This window comes from Crocuta crocuta, unplaced genomic scaffold (assembly GCF_008692635.1).
Source record: "Crocuta crocuta isolate KB4526 unplaced genomic scaffold, BGI_CrCroc_1.0 scaffold60, whole genome shotgun sequence".
Taxonomy (NCBI): Eukaryota; Metazoa; Chordata; class Mammalia; order Carnivora; family Hyaenidae; genus Crocuta; species Crocuta crocuta.
In genome coordinates, this window is record NW_027527145.1 from 2,174,182 (window position 1) to 2,187,535 (window position 13,354).

At 39.7% G+C, this 13,354-nt stretch overlaps 1 protein-coding gene and 1 long non-coding RNA gene across 2 annotated transcripts in view; one reads left to right on the plus strand and one right to left on the minus strand.

Moving 5' to 3' along the window:
- Positions 1 to 280: 280 nt before the first annotated feature.
- Positions 281 to 3,944, plus strand: LOC144229271 (uncharacterized). The gene is made up of 3 exons (XR_013334442.1): positions 281 to 440; positions 2,197 to 2,319; positions 3,714 to 3,944. It is a non-coding gene; the product is annotated as an uncharacterized LOC144229271 (long non-coding RNA).
- Positions 3,945 to 10,199: 6,255 nt separating this feature from the next.
- The window catches only part of LOC144229551 (uncharacterized), a 3,499-nt gene continuing 344 nt past the window's right edge, over positions 10,200 to 13,354 (minus strand). Inside the window, exons 2-3 of the mRNA XM_077761687.1 lie at positions 13,111 to 13,320; positions 10,200 to 11,160 (exon numbers count right to left, since the gene is read on the minus strand). Of these exons, the coding sequence (XP_077617813.1) occupies positions 11,093 to 11,160; positions 13,111 to 13,320 (278 nt within the window). The 3' untranslated portion in view covers positions 10,200 to 11,092. The remainder of the gene's footprint in view (positions 11,161 to 13,110; positions 13,321 to 13,354) is intronic.

The window sequence follows — 13,354 nt, forward strand, 5'->3', positions numbered from 1 at the left end:
ATTTTACACTTTTGCAAAATCTCTTTAATTGCTGACTTACGGAAGACAGCTGAATCCTCTTACCTGATAATGAAGGAAAAAAATTGGTAATTTAGAGAGTCAGTTGGTTTCTATGTCAAAGCAATTTCACAAACAGTCATTTGAAGAGAAAAGCTGTGTCTCTTGCACAACCAGTTTATTCTCAGAGTCTGGTACAGTGTTTGGCATACAGTAGAGGGCCAGATGATGTTTGGTGTGTGATTATACTGCAGCAGGTTGAGACATGCACAAGAGGCAAAAATGTAGAGTCAGGGAGTACAGACAGCTCCTTCAAGGCACCTGACTGAGAAAAGAGAAATGATGTGGTGTGTGTGGAGACAACAGAGGACTTTAAAGGAGTACTTCTACGTGAGGGTAAACAATACAAAACCAAAAACAGCAGAGAGAAATTGAAAGCACAGGTAAGAAAGGGGATGCTTGAGGGATCTAAGGAGGTGGCGGATAAGATAATGCATCATCTAGCAAAACATTTCAAACTTTAGTGAGCATAGGAAACGCCAGATCTTGTCAAAATGCAAATTCCAATTCAGCCATTAGGGGTAGGGCCTGAGATTTTGCACTTCTAACAAGGATCCAATATGCTGGTCTGAGGACCCCACTTGGAGAAGGGAGATTCTAGAACTCAGTTGAAGAGATAAACTGCCTCTGTAGGATTAAACACCTCTTCTATTGAATTTGGAGATCCTGGCTGATGGAACTTTTTTTAAAGCAGAATTCCACCCCCCACCCCTATCCAATTGGTACCCTTTCCTACTAAATGGATATCCTTTTTTTTTAATGTTTTATTTATTTCTAGGACAGAGAGAGAGAGACAGCGTGAGCAGGGTCAGAGAGAGAGGGAGTCACAGACTCTGAAACAGGTTCCAGGCTCTGAGCTGGCAGCCAGCACAGAGCCCGACGCGGGGCTCGAACCCACGAACCGCGAGATCATGACCTGAGCGAAAGTCGGACGCTTAACCGACTAAGCCACCCGGGCGCCCCTAAATGGATATCTTATAAGAATTGCTTCACTAGAAAATTTCAGGCCTTGGTAGTTTAGAATCTCATTGTTCTCACAATGCTTGAATGATGCCGATGCTATGGCATAAAATACAGTGGTTCTACAAAAATATTTATCTAAATGTCATTGATACAGGCACAGAACTTAGATTGTTGTGTTAGACATGTTTTTTTTTTTAATTTTTCATGTTTTATTTATTTCTAGGAGAGAGAGAGAGAGACAGAGACAGAGAGAGAGACAGCATGAGCAGGGGAGGGTCAGAGAGAGAGGGAGTCACAGACTGAAACAGGCTCCAGGCTCTGAGCTGGCAGTCAGCACAGAGCCCGACATGGGGCTCAAACCCATGAACCGCGAGATCATGACCTAAGCGAAAGTCGGACGCTTAACCGGCTAAGCCACCCAGGCGCCCCGTGTTAGACATGGTTTGATTCTTAGTTCTTCTGTCTCTGTGTGGTCTTGGGCAAATGAACACATTAGATAATGTGACTCTGATGTGGTTTTTTTGTGAGAATTATAAATGCAGTAAATAAAAGCCAGCACTCAAAAATTATAGCTATTATTATCATAATCACCCCCAAGAGTGCAATAAGTTACATTGAACGTAATTTTAAAGTTCGTTTCATGAATCCTCAGACTCACCTAATTTTCTAAAGAATTTTTAAATGAGAAGATGGAATGAATAGATAACATTTCGTTTCCAGGCATAAGGGAACTGTGCGTACTTCTTCTGTAACTCAGAAATGGTTTAACTTTAAAAAAAAAAAACTCAAAATAGCTGAAGTTAGCAAACATGCAATTTAGCAAGGATGATTGGAATTTTGGTCTTTCTTGTAATAATACTATACCAGAGCATACCGCTCATTAGGAAAACATTTTTATCTGAATCTCTTAGTCTTGAGGGCCAAGAATGTTGTTTTTCTTTTTGATAGCTATGTTTACAGAATCTAAATCACCCTGAGTAATTAATTCAGCATTTCAAGTTAGTATTACTATTCATGCTTCGTTAATAAGCGATTTGAATTTTGATGAATTCCAACATGGTGCTAGAGTGACAAGATCAGACAAGTTCAGTGTATGGTTGTGACACAAACCTATCTTAATTTTATTACAACCGTGGCTAAGAAAATTCGGATAGTCAATATTTCCACTCTTTACAGCTGGACTTCCTATGCTGAGAACAAACCTCGGAGCACTGGAAATCTGGAGGCAACTGATCCATGCCCACGTCTGGCTATGTATGCTTTGGCTATAACCCATGGAGGGAGTCAGCAGCACAGAAGGTAATAGTTCTTTGACTACTTCTATATTGTTGCTTTGAAAGCTAGAAGGCATGTCTCCATTTGGCTTTCTTCCAGAACACATGCAGATGGGAAAAAAAAGTCAGAAAGAGGTTGAGAAGTAAATAGTACAATTGAGATAAAGTGGTCTATTTTGCAGACTATCCCCAGGCCTATTCTATCTGAACTTTTACTCTCAGTAGCCACAATACTGCAAATACTTAGACCTCTCCTAGCAATTTTATATAGTCATTATTGATCTCTTGCACTGGTAGAGGATGTCTGCGTGACGGAGGATATTAAGGTAGCATGGAGCATGCTGTAGTTTGTAAGGTGCTATCACATACAAGGTGTTAAGGGCATGCAGAAATGTCAACCAAGCTACTCAAAGACAGTTTTAACTTAGATTTGTGGGCCCAGTGTTATTAAGGTCCTTCTGGACTTAGCTTTGAAAAGTTTTTCTCCTTTTTCTAAATCTTGTAATTGTCTGTAACTACTACCTTCATAATTGATGCTCCCACTCTAGCCATGCTTTTAAGAGTTTTAAGAATTATAAGCTCAAGGACTCCTTTCAAAGGAACTGAACTAGAAATGGATACTTAAGGCAGGTGACATTTTGATTTATGGCCACTATCCTAACCTGACATTAGATCTATTCAACAGATAGGGCAATAAGCATGGACACTACTAATGTCTGATTTTGAAAAATCTACTTATGTGTGAGAAGAGTTTATCTTTGTGGTTTTGTCAAAAACAGGTCGAAAGCAAATCCTGCTCTTTTGATTTAGCATACAATAAACTTTTCCCTGGCCATGAGGGCCTAATGAACAAAGCACCTCTTTAGAAAAGAATTTTTCTGACACGAAATATTACTGTTAATTTATTTTGTTGTACAAATGAAAACAAAAGGTTAATTTTACATTGCCAATATATCTTGCAATGAATTTTTCCTGTCTACAATTAAGAGCTCTTTATATTATACACAGAAATGTTTGAGGCCCTTCTCTTCATATTCTTCGACTTATCTAGACCATGCCCGGAGACCAGATAGGCCTGTAAGAATAAAATGCAGTCCATTATACTGCTTCCTGAAGTAACAAAGCCATATGGCCCTAATCACTACCTTTCATTATAAAAAGATCCAGCAGAAGATACGTGTGTGTGTGTGTGTGTGTGTGTAGTCTGTGGAGGAGTGTGTATGCGTGTATATACATGTGTGTGTAGCCTTGATCCATATCAAAGTCTAATTGATTGTCTCAGTAAGCAGAAATGGAGTAGATAATTGTCTTCTCTCTCTGTCCTGAGAAAGCCCCAGTGTCATGTTTCTGCTTTTGTTTTTTAATTGAGTTATATAGGATTGAAATGGTTTGGCCTGACTGGTCTATTTCTGTCCACAGGGACCAAAGAAACTTATCGTAGACTTGATGGAGCATCCCTCCTGTGAGCATTCTTGGGACTTGAATGATTTATTTCAGAGGCCAGCTGTTGATCCTCAGGAGCGTTCTAAACCGAGGCCCACCTTCAAGGAAACTCCTTTACCTCATTTCTTATGGAAGCTTCTTCTTCTTTTTTTATTGTTTTTTTTGAGAGAGAGAGAGAGAGAGGGAGGGATGGAGAGAGAGAGAGAGAGAGAGAGAGAGACAGCTCTGAGCACAGAGAGAGAGAGAGAGACAGAGACAGAGAATCCCAACCAGGCTCTACAGCTGTCAGTGCAGAGCACGATGTGGGGCTCAAACTCACGAACCATGAGATCATGACCTGTATGAATCCAATGCTTATCCGACTGAGCCACCCAGGCGCCCCACCATATGGAAGCTTCTGATGGAACTGAGTCCAAGGCTTGCCTCTTTTGTGAGCATTTCCAATCCTTGAGGGAGCACCAGACCTGTGCTGGCACAGACTAAGATTTCATGGCCATAATGGAACTCTGAAGAACAGCCCAATACTTCTTTTCATAGCTGTTTGTAAATTTTCTTTACATTGAATGAAAGTAAGAATGAGCATTGTTAGAAATATGTTATCTTACAACTGAGGCCTAAGTACTAGCGGTAAGCCTAGGAGCCCAACTTCTGTCTCTTGTTCTCCAAGCCAGTCCATTTTGTGGTTTTTGAATCCTTTCCTTTTCTTTTTTCTTTATTTATTTTTGAGAGAGAAAGAGAGAGCACGAGTGGGGCAGGGGCAGAGAGAAAAGGAGACAGAGAATTCCAAGCAGGCTCCTTGCTGTCAACAAAGAGCCCAACATGGGGCTCGAACTCACAAACTGTAAGATCATGACCTGAACCAAAGTCAAGAGTCGGATGCCTCACCAACTGAGCCACCCAGGCTCCCCAAATCCTTTCCTTTTCGAAGTTAATATATTATCAATCCAGCCAGTTCTCATACAATAGAGAGAATGAAAGGGTTATTAAAAGAATTCTTTCCTACAATTATATAAAATGAAGTTTCCTATAATGGATGAGCTTTTTTGTCTGTGAGTTCAATATCAGAATGTAAACAATGGTTATTACAATTCTAAAGTAAGAATAATTCAGTAAACACCATGCTTAACTCTGCCCCCCCACCCCCGGCTTTTTAGCAGAACAATTTGAACAGATAGTATGGTTATTGCTCTTTTTTAGTAAACTTAATGAGAGGTCAGGTAAAACCTTTTTTTTACCAAACATAAAAACACAAAGAAAAAAAAATGTTTAAGAGAAATCTGGACTTCACTATTTTTATCTCTGATGCTTATTATTAAAGATATCCTTTAAGGAAAATATAGAGTCTATTTTACTCATTTCACTGGGCTTCAGGAAGAGAAGTTTAGTAAACACACATTCTCTTTTTCTTTCCCAGAAGCCCCAATAGTTTATTTTAAAGCTAATTCTAGGGTAAGTTCTTTTGATCTCACTGCTATCACTTAGAGAATTATAGTGTGGTTTTGCAATTCTGGCTAGAATGCAGATTCAGAAATTTAACAACAGCAACAACAACAAAAGAAGTCCTAGACTTTATGTTAAATAATTTGAGTTCAATGATAGAAAAGTATTCTACGTGTTAAAAAAAAACAACAACCAAAAACAACAAAAAACACCCCAAACCTCAAACCCTTAAGATCTTTACAACAGGAAGAAAATAACCAACTATTCTTCATATTATGGGTTTGGTCCCATGTTTTGAAAGTTACCGTCTCCATCGACCTCTTAATGAGATGTCTGTGAACACAGGGGGAACGTTGGTAAGGACCAAGAGCTTCTCATCTATCTCTTCTCAGTTAACCATCCAGCAGATTCAGAAGACAAATTTAGGACCCTTGCCTTCATCCCCTGGGCAAAGCACTCATCTCATCCTAAGGCTCCTCAAGGTTTGTTTGTGTTTTCGGGGAATGATCAAATATGGGTTTACCTCAGTTTTTCCCCCTTCTGCTTCCTGGCACATCTCTATCTCCAGCCCCCCTTTGCCAGACCAACCCTGCATTATCTTCATTTCTTAACTATTACCTGTAACACGTTAGCTACTTTTTTTCCTTTAGCTTCCATTTCCAAACATAGAATTGAATCTACTTGTCTAAGTGTCATTACGTAAGTACTGACACCATAATCCTCTATTTACTGACACTATAGGATATATTTTTGTGGTTAAGGATGGGATAATTGGGACTTTATCATTATATATGTGGAAATTTTTGTTTACATGAACTTTATTTTTCGAGCTTTATTGAGACATAACTGCCATACAACATTATGTTAAGTTTAAAGTGTACAACATGATGATTTGATAGACATATTGTTGTGAAATGATTACCACAATAAAGTTAACACCACCATCACCTCACATAATTAACATTTTTTCTTCTTATTGTGGTGATAACACTTAAGATTTACTCTCTTAGTAACTTTCAAGTGTATAATACAATATTGTTAACTATAGCCACCATACTGTGCCTTAAAATCCTAGATTTCACTCATTTTATACCTGGGAGTTTGTACACTTTGACCAAATCTGCTCATTCTACACCCCACCTCCCACCCCCAGCCTTTGGCAACCACCATTCTACTCTCTATGTCTATGGGTTTGGTTTCTTTAGATTCCACATCTAGGTAAGAATATACAGTATTTGTCTTTCTCTGTCTGACTTATTTTACTTCGCATAATACCCTCAAGGTCCATCCATGTTGTCCCAAGAGGCAGGATTTCCTTATTTTTTATTTTTATGGCTGAATATTTCATTTTGAATGTGCATGTGTGTACATGAGTGTGTTTAAATCTTTCATCTATTGATGGATACTTAGGTTATTTCCATGTCTTGGCTATTGTGAATAATGCTGCAGTGAACATGAGAGTGCAGATTTAGTGAATATATTGCCTTTGGATATATACCCAGAAGAGGAATTGCTGGATCATATAGTTTTATTTTTAATTTTCTGAGGAAACTCCACACTGATTTTCACAGTGGCTGCACCAATACACACTTCCCCCACAGTGCACAAGTGTTCCCTTTCTCCCACATCCTTGCCAATACTAGTTATTTTTTTTGTCTTTCTGATACTAGCTATTCTGACAGGTGTGAGATGATACATCATTGTGCTTTTGATTTGCATTTCTCTAATGATTAGTGATGAGCATCTTTTCTTGTACCTGTTGGCCATTTGTACCTCTTCTTTGGAAAAATATCTATTCAGGTCCTCTGCCCGTTTTCTTTTCTTTTCTCTTTAAAATTTTTTAAATGTTTATTTTTGAATGAGAGAGAGTGAGCGAGCAATAGTGGGGTGGGGCAGAGAGAGAAGGAGACACAGAATCTGAAGCAGGATCCAGGCTCTGAGCTGTCAGCACAGAACCCATGTGGGGCTCAAACTCAAGCAATGAGATCATGACCTGAGCCGAAGTAGGATGCCGAACTGATTGAGCCACCCAAGTGCCCCATCCTCTGCCCATTTTCAAGTCATGTTGCTTTTTTCTTTCTTCCTTCCTTCTTTCCTTCCTTCCTTCCTCTCTTTTTTTGTTTTTAGCTATTGAGTTATATGGATTCCATATATATATATGTGTATATATATTTATTTATTTATTAACCCCTTATCAGATAGGTGATTGCAAATATTTTTTATCCATTATGTAGGTTGACTTTTCATTTTGTTGATTGTTTCTATTGTTGTGTAGGAGCTTTTTAATTTGATGCAGAGCCACTTCTTTATTTTTGCTTTTATTGCTTGTCTAGTGTGATATCCAAAAAATCATTGCCAGTCCTCATGTCAAGGAGTTTTTCTCCTATGTTTTCCCTTGGTAGTTTTATAATTTCAGGTATTACAATCCATTTCAGGTTAACTTTTGTAAATGGTGTAGAATAGGGGTCCAATTTCATTCTTTTGTGCATGACTATTCAGTTTTCCTAACACCATTTATTGAAGAGAGTATCTTTTTCCAGTGAATGTTCTTGATAAAGATTGTATGGAATCCATAGACGGCTCTGGGCACTATGGACATTTTAACAATATTAATTCTTCCAATCGATGAATATGAATATCTTTCCACTTAATTTGTGTCTTCGATTTTTTTCAGAAGTGTCTTGTAATTTTCAAGGTACAGATCTTCATGGCTGAATTTATTATTTAAGCATTTTATTTTACTTTTTGAAGATATTATAAATGTTATTGTTCTTTATTTCTTTTTCAGATAGTTTGTTGTTAGTATGTAGAAATGCAACTGGTTTTTCTATGTTAATTTTGTATTCTCTGGCAATTTTACTGAAATCATTTATTAAGTTTTTTGATCGAGTCTTTAGAATTTTCTCTATATAAGATCATATTGTCTGTGAACAGGAACAATTTTTATTATGTTTTATATAATGGAATATATTTATTTATATTTATGAATATATATTGAAATATATTGTAAAATATATTTTGAAATATATATTCATATATATACATTTTTTCAATCTATTATATAAAACACACACACACACACACACACACACACACACACACACACATATATAATCTCTTCCTTCCAGGAGTGAATCTTCCTGTTAATAAAGGTATTACGTAAGCATGAGAAATATCCATATAATCCAGATGTTGGCCATCTTTGAACTCATGAGGGCTAGTACTTTTTGAACCATAACCAACTACAGTATAAATTCAGTTTTTATTAGAAGAACTGCCCACTGTGCCTGTCTCTTCTCACAGACCTTTCCAGTCACCAGATCCCTTTTCTAATAATCTTTTGCTCCAGGCACCATTTAGTCCAGTTCTCTCTTGCCCCTCTCTCCGTTATAACACAGAATGGCCTTTTTCCTCTAGTTCACCCTAACTCTTCTCTACCCCACCCACTTGTTTCAAGAAACCTGGGCTGGAGTTACACTTCTATAGTGCCAAAGCATTAGCTGTCAAAGCCAGTCTTCTCCTGTAGACCAGTGGTTCTCAACTGGGGTGATGGGGCTCCCCAGGGGACATCTGGCAATCCCTGGAGACATTTTTGGTATTTGAATTTTCAGGGGTGCTGCTAGTACCTAGTGGTTAGAGACTGGAGATGCTGCTAAACATCCTACAATGCACAGGACAATCCCCCATAATAAAGAATTATCTAGTGCAAGGTATTGGGTTGTACTTCTGTTTAGAAACCCTGCTATAAAGAAATTCTTGTATTAGCTGTAGTAGTCAGCAGTATTTTCTACTCTGCTATTATAAATGGTTTTTTTTCTCCTGTGCATTAAGAGTGATAGTATATTGGGGCACCTGGGTGGCTCAATCTCTTATGTGTCCAACTTCAACTCAGGTCATGATATCACTGCTCCTGAGTTCGAGCCCCGCATCAGCTCTGTGCTGACAGCTCAGAGCCTGGAGCCTGTTTCAGATTCTGTGTCTCCCTCTCTCTCTGCTCCTCCCCCACTCATACGCTCTCTCTCTCTCAAAAGTAAATAAAGATTAGAAAAAAGAGTGACAGTGTATTAATTATACACACACACACATATTTCCATTAATAAACAGTTGTTGAACACCAGATGTGTGTCACACACTCCTATTGCTCATGGTTCAATGAGAAACATAGACAGTAGACAATATAATACTTCATGAAAAGGGGCACCTGGGTGGGTCAGTTGGTTAAGCATCTGGCTCCGGCTCAGGCCATGATCTCACGGTTTGTGGGTTCGAGCCCTGCGTCGGGCTCTGTGCTGACAGCTAGCTCAGAGCCTGGAGCCTGTTTCAGATTCTGTGTCTCCCTCTCTCTCTCTCCCTCCCTCCCCTGTTCATGTTCTCTCTCTCTCTCCCAAAAATAAATAAAAACATTTAAAAAATTTAAAAAAAAATACTTCATGAAAGGGGCAGTGACTACAAAAAGAAGAGATAACTAACTTAGACCAGGATGATCTGCAAAGATGTTTTGAAACTGAGTTGCAAGAGATCTTAATTGAGCTGGGAAGAATACAGAGGAGGAAGCCAGGCAAGCAGAGAGAGAAGCACATTTCTCACAAAGGGAGAAATATGGGCCCAAACATGTAGTTAGAGATGTGGGCAGGCACACATTCTGAAGGATGCCACTTAATGTTCTAGAAATCATCAAATGGCCCTTAAAGGCAACTGGGGGTCACTGAAGAAGTAACGGGAGGTGGGATATTTGGTAGCATGATAAGATTTACATTTTAGAAAGATCATAGGATTTGTGAAATCTCGTTGAGAGCTATGAGAGCCTAAGATAGTAGAAATGGGGAATGGAGAAGAAGGGCCAATTGGAGAGATATTTAAGAAACAGATGAAAAGGAGTGGGACTGGGGTAGACATAGGTGTGAGAGACAAGAAGTCCATCACAGTCCCCAAATTTTAGGCATGGTACCATCTACCAAGTCAGAGAAGGCAGGAGGAAGTTGAAGTTTATGGGATGATGAGATAGTCAAAAAGGATATTTGTACATCTCTTTTCTCATTTATAAAACTCATATGCATGCCTCTTGCAAAAAAAAAAAACTTGCAAAAGAGAGAGAAGTACCATATCTTCATTTGAAACCGTGGAAAAATAAGCATTTTAAAAATACAATCACAAATTAGGGTGCTTTATACAGTGCTTTTTTACCCACATCGCTATATACTTTTAAACATCTTCCTGTGTCATTGAATAGTCATTTACATTTTTTAAAAGTTTATGTATTTATTTTGAGAGAGAGACAGGGACAGCACAAGTGCGCTAGAGGAAGAGAGGGAGAGACAGAGACAGTGCATCCCAAGCATGTTCAGCGCCGTCACAGCAGAGCCAGAGATGGGGCTTGAACTCATGAAGCCGCGAGATCATGACCTGAGCCAAAACCAAGAGTCTGATGCTCAACCTACTGAGCTACCCAGGCACCACAGGCATTTATGTTATTAATGGATGTGTATTATCTCATTCTATGGAAGAAATGTAATTTACTCCACTGTCCTTGTAGCTGTTGGCTCTGACTGCTTTGGGATTTTCATTTTTAACAAATGCTTCATGCCATCACAGGCTCAGACCTTCAGAGATGGCATTAGAAGAGCAGGTATTTATTAGGGATGGACCCCGTGCAACGAAGAGAAAAGAGGAAGGGAGAAGCTGAACTGTGACAGTGGCCTCATGTTGATGGGAAGGACCCATCTGAGGTATCCTGTTTTCGGTGGAAATATGTGGGCTTTTCTAAGTACAGTCACTCACTCACCAGATGAGAGATGCTGACCATGACCTCAGAAGAATCTGCAGCTGAGCTGACCTCAAAGGGGCTGGCAGATGGAGGCTGGCTGCTGACCACTGTCCTCCTTCAAAGGGAGGTTTGGCCAGTGTATCTGTGTCCTTCACAGTTGCTCATTTTGTGGTAGATCTTCCTTCATATCCTTTGGATAAATTCCCAGAAGTGCAATTGCTGCAACAGAGCATGACTAGTTAAAAAACTTTTTAATATTTATTGCTCAATTACCTTCCAGAAAAAATGTACCACTTTCTCCCAACAGTCCATCAGTAACGTAGAACACATGACAGTAATACTGGTTTTAAATAATGGAAGTATCTTCAATTCTCCTGGAAAATGTGTAATATTTATGATGTTTTATTGTTGTGAATTTAATTTTAAACTGCTAAGGTAGGTTACCTTTCTTTACAGAGCTGTATAAATCTTTCCAGAAGATTAAAACACTCTCATGACTGATAGTAGAAGGCAAAGATTTGGATTTTGGTCTTCTGAGTTGCAAATCTGCATCATTAAAGAGACAGAAATGGCTGGGGCCTGAGCTGATTTGAATTGGCAATACCTTACAGCAATGTCTATGGAAATATTTGAGCAAGTAAATGAAATTCCCTATTTGACATTTATAAGGAAAAATCCATATTTGACACACAACTGTTAGAGACAGACTAATGGGAAATAACCATTATTTATTCAATGCCCTTCTATGCCAAGCAATGCCCTAGGCTTTTACATACACCATCCTATTTAATTATCACAACTTTACTTGGAAGTAGTTATTGTTAGCACAGTTTTCAGACGAGGAAATTGAAGCTCAGTGTGTCTGGTGACTTGGTAACACTTATTCATATTTGTGTCTATGTACTGCTTATCATCTTGGGCTGTTACCCCCAAAGCTTTAGGTCAAGTTACAGAGCAGTAGCTTTAAACAGTGTAGTGTATGTACATAGTAACTGTAGTAACAATAACTCTCATGAAGCTTGGGGAATGTCTGTCCTTCTTCGGGACTGGAAGTACATAGGAGTCAGTGTCTAACAAGACAATGCTATTCTAAAAAAAAAAAAGCAGGAATTTAAGAAACAAAACAAGCAAAGGGGGGAAATAAATAAATAAAGAGAGAGAGGCAAATCAAGAAACAGACTCTTAAATACAGAGAACTGATGGTTATGAGAGGGGAGGGGAGTGTGGGGATGGGTTAAATAGGTGCTGGGGATTAAGAAGGGCACTTGTCCTGATGAGCACAGGGTGATATATGGAAGTGTTGAATCGCTATATGGCACACCTGAAACTAATATAACACTGTATGTTAACTAACTGGAATTTAAATAACAACTTAAACATTTCAGTAATAAAAAATAAAAAAGTGGGTTGGGGACATTGAAAGAGGAAGTTATTCTAGATTAAAAAAAGATGTAACCAAATGCAATGTGTGGCCATTGTTTGGATTCTGTTTTGAGTATGACAGCTGTAAAAGACATTTTGGGATCAGTGTGGGAATTTGAGACTGGATTGGGTGCAAATTGACACCAGGTAATTATTGTTAGCTTTAGTTAGATGTGAAAATGCTAACATGATTTTTTAGAAAAGTGTCCTCTTTAAAAAAAAAAAAAGATGTATATTTAGGGGTGAAATATAACAGAATCTATCTTTAAGCAGGAAACGAAGATGATAAGGAAATAAGGCAAAATGCAAATGATTGTTAAGTATAGGCGCTAGGTTTCAGCTCATTTACTAGTCTCCCTGCTCAATGCCTGTTTACTCTTTATGATTAAAAACGACATCAACCAACCGAAAAAAACGAAAGTAAGGGGTTATTTACTGTATGGGAATAAGAACCGATCTTTATCTTCCTCCAAAAGTGACGCCATCAACATGTGGCCTGAACAGGGTTTCAGGAATTTGAAGCGAGGTCCTGGGGAGACTAGACCAACGAACACATCCCTTTCCGAAAATCTGATTTTCGTGTGAAAAGCACTCACGTAAGCCCTGAGCCCACCGCCCCCCAGCCCCGGACCCACCCGGGACCGCTGCGGGCACCGAATAACCTGCCAGCGGACGCTCGGGGCGAGCGCGGGGCATCCTCCGCGGGGAGACCCGGCTGGAGGGGCAGGGACCCGCCGCCTCGCCCACCTGGAAGCGGGGCGGCGCGGGCAGGGCCACTACCCGCACCTGCCGCCAGGAGGGCGCGGAGAACGCGGGGTGGGGAAGGCCGCGCACCTGGCGGCGGGACCGCGGGCTCAGGCCGCAGGTGAGGGCGGCGGGCTGGGCGGTCGCGGAGGCCGCGCTCCTCCACCGGGGAACTTTCTTGGCCCGGAAAGGTGCAATTGTGTGCAGCTATTTCTGGTATGTCAGGCGGGCCGGGCGGCCGAAAGCC